General features: G+C 35.5%; 1 protein-coding gene and 1 long non-coding RNA gene across 2 annotated transcripts in view; one reads left to right on the plus strand and one right to left on the minus strand.

The window, feature by feature from the left end:
* Positions 1–235: 235 nt before the first annotated feature.
* On the plus strand, positions 236–658 carry LOC113470508. The gene is made up of 2 exons (XR_003393542.1): positions 236–402; positions 479–658. It is a non-coding gene; the product is annotated as an uncharacterized LOC113470508 (long non-coding RNA).
* A 225-nt stretch (positions 659–883) lies between these two features.
* LOC113470511 (FAST kinase domain-containing protein 1, mitochondrial-like) overlaps positions 884–2825 on the minus strand; it is a 17340-nt gene continuing 15398 nt past the window's right edge. Inside the window, exon 7 of the mRNA XM_026829003.1 lies at positions 884–923. Within this exon, the coding sequence (XP_026684804.1) occupies positions 884–923 (40 nt within the window). The remainder of the gene's footprint in view (positions 924–2825) is intronic.

A 2825-nucleotide genomic window follows, 5' to 3' on the forward strand; every position in this document is an offset into this window, starting at 1 on the left:
ACCATATCGCCATAAACAAATGAATAATAATATTCTACCTATCATATCTATTGTACTTGCTAAAAAATCAAATATATAAAAATGAACGTTTGTTTGTTTGAACTTTATGCCTGGCCAAACCGCTCATCCGATTGCTATGAAACTTTGTCAACTTATTGCTCGCACTCCCGTGAAGGTTTTAGGCTATTTTCCGGTTCGTTTTTGTTAAGCTACGCCGAGCAAGACCACTAAATTGATGAGTGACATGAACGGCCATGCCTTAAGGATTTACTAGCAGAAAGCAGAAATCCGGAGCGAAGCGACGGGAAGAGGTCAGAAACATGGAGATTTGAAGAAGGAAAAAATGCAAATATTTTCTTCTATTTACGATTTTTTATTACTATTATTATTTTGTATTTCGAGGTGAATGGGTTAATGGCGATGAGATGACTATGAAAATGTTACGTAATGTGAGAGGTAAAAAAAAGATCAAATACAGGTGAATGGGTCAATGGCGATGAGATGACTATGAAAATGTTACGTAATGTGAGAGGTAAAAAAAAGATCAACTACAATAATAATTGGTAACTAAGTTACCGACATTTCATTTGAATTAATTGAACGAAAAAAAAAAGTTTCAAGTTCTACCGAACATAATGGTAACTTTCACAATATTCCGGGAATCGACCTGGTACCTCCGGCGTGCAAGCTTAGTGTGATACTCACTAGGTCACGGAGGCTAACCAATACCTACATTCTTGAGCGGCATATTAGTAAATACAAAATTTTACCATTATTTACGTACGTACATCAAGTTCTTACGTAGGTCCCATTGAGAAATAATAGCAAAAATGCTTCTGCTCCAATACAAAACGATTACCTATTTTGTTTGTTTCTCATGTTATCACAAGGGTTCTCCTGAAGTTATCAGGGGTCGATATTGCCTGGAACAGAAATAAGAAATTAATGAATTACTTAGAAGAGGCCAGTCTTAGAAATTAATTAATTGAAGAGGCATGTCTTATTAGTTATTAGAAGGTACCTACCTCTTTCTTAATAATGTATGTATAGTATGATTATTTTGAAGGTCATGGTTTGACGTAAGTACTTTTAAACAAAGTGTTTCTAGAAGAAACTGCAGGGCTCGTGCCAATTACTTAGAAGAGGCCAGTCTTAGAAATTAATTAATTGAAGAGGCATGTCTTATTAGTTATTAGAAGGTACCTCTTTCTTAATAAAATATGTATAGTATGATTATTTTGAAGGTCATGGTTTGACGTAAGTACTTTTAAACAAAGTGTTTCTAGAAGAAACTGCAGGGCTCGTGCTTGCCATGCAGAAAGTCCCGGGTTCGATTCACACCATGGACAAGAAATTTGCACTTGTTTTCAAAGTAAATGATTCAGTGAATTACTTTCTGGTGTCTGCAATGTAAGCGCTAGGCCGCGGGTTCGATTTCCGTCCGGGACGTATTTTATCCTGAACAGATAAGGTTCGTTCTTGGAACGGCTGACTTTTTCCTATCCTGTCTTCCTTCTCTTCGCTTTTGGGACGACAAAACCTTAGCAGTTGTTCCCTCTATCAAACTTTTTAATAGGAAATAAGCTCGGGATAAAAATTTCAACATAAACTTTAGGTATAACAAATCTGCAATGTAAGCGCTAGGCCGCGGGTTCGATTTCCGCCCGGGACGGATTTTATCCTGAACAGTTAAGGTTCGTTCTTGGAACGGCTGACTTTTTCCTATCCTGTCTTCCTTCTCTTCGCTTTTGGGACGATAACACCTTAGCAGTTGTTCCCTCTATCAAACTTTTTAATAGGAAATAAGCTCGGGATAAAAATTTCAACATAAACTTTAGGTATAACAAATTCAACAAAGAGCTCGTTTTGAAAATGTCTACTGGATCAAAATGACAAGTAAATTGGAATCAAAAGCCTACATACGAATATTTTTGGAACAAAAGATAATGAAAATTCGATAAAAATTCTTATCATGTTTGGAAGAAAAAGAATAAGTCTTTATCAACATGAAAAAAGGGCGACTTCAACAATTTGTTATCAGTTATCAGGGGCGGTAGACCAGGGGTGGTCTTTATTATCTAGAATAGAATAGAATATACCCTGTTTCTTATTGCATTAAGTTTGTCTGTTTGTAACTCCTGAACAGTTTATCAGATTTTGAGTAAACCTGGATAACATGTTTAAGTACCTACTTAACATAAAGGAAAATTGCTTGTTTGATTCTGGACCAAATCAGGCTCTTGAGGGGTAAATAGGGGCCTTTTAGGAGGAGGGAGAGAGGGTTCTTTATCTTTAGGGGCCTTCTGGGCCAATACAAAATTAAAAAGACAAACATTCCTTGTTATTATTATTTATTTTTTTTTTTCAATTTATTTTGTTAACTTAAGGTTACTTATAGGTAAGTATGGTGTAGGTACCTAGGAGACTTCATATTTTTGTTTTGCAATATCCTGGTAGTGGTGGGGAATAGGGAAATAAAATTGTGCCAGGCAATGTTACTTACAGCTGCACTAAGCTGGTTACTTAGGTGGTATTGGCAGTTGTACAAATACAAACTCATTAGAGGTACTTTACATCAATACTAACTCTGATAACTACACTCAGGGCTCACCTGATCAAATTTTACCAATATGAATTTAAAGAAAGCTTTTTATGATTACTCCAATACTTACATAACCTGTAAAACTACTACCTCAGATTATCATGCTTGTTTTTGATGCATTGTGTTTTGTTGTGCATAAGGTAGGTACCTAAGGTACCTAGCAAACATAGTTGCCTCTTGATAAAAATAGTTGCCTCTTGAAAAAAAAAAAAAAAAAAAAAAA

Source organism: Diaphorina citri, unplaced genomic scaffold, assembly GCF_000475195.1.
Source record: "Diaphorina citri unplaced genomic scaffold, Diaci psyllid genome assembly version 1.1 scaffold1640, whole genome shotgun sequence".
Classification (NCBI taxonomy): Eukaryota; Metazoa; Arthropoda; class Insecta; order Hemiptera; family Psyllidae; genus Diaphorina; species Diaphorina citri.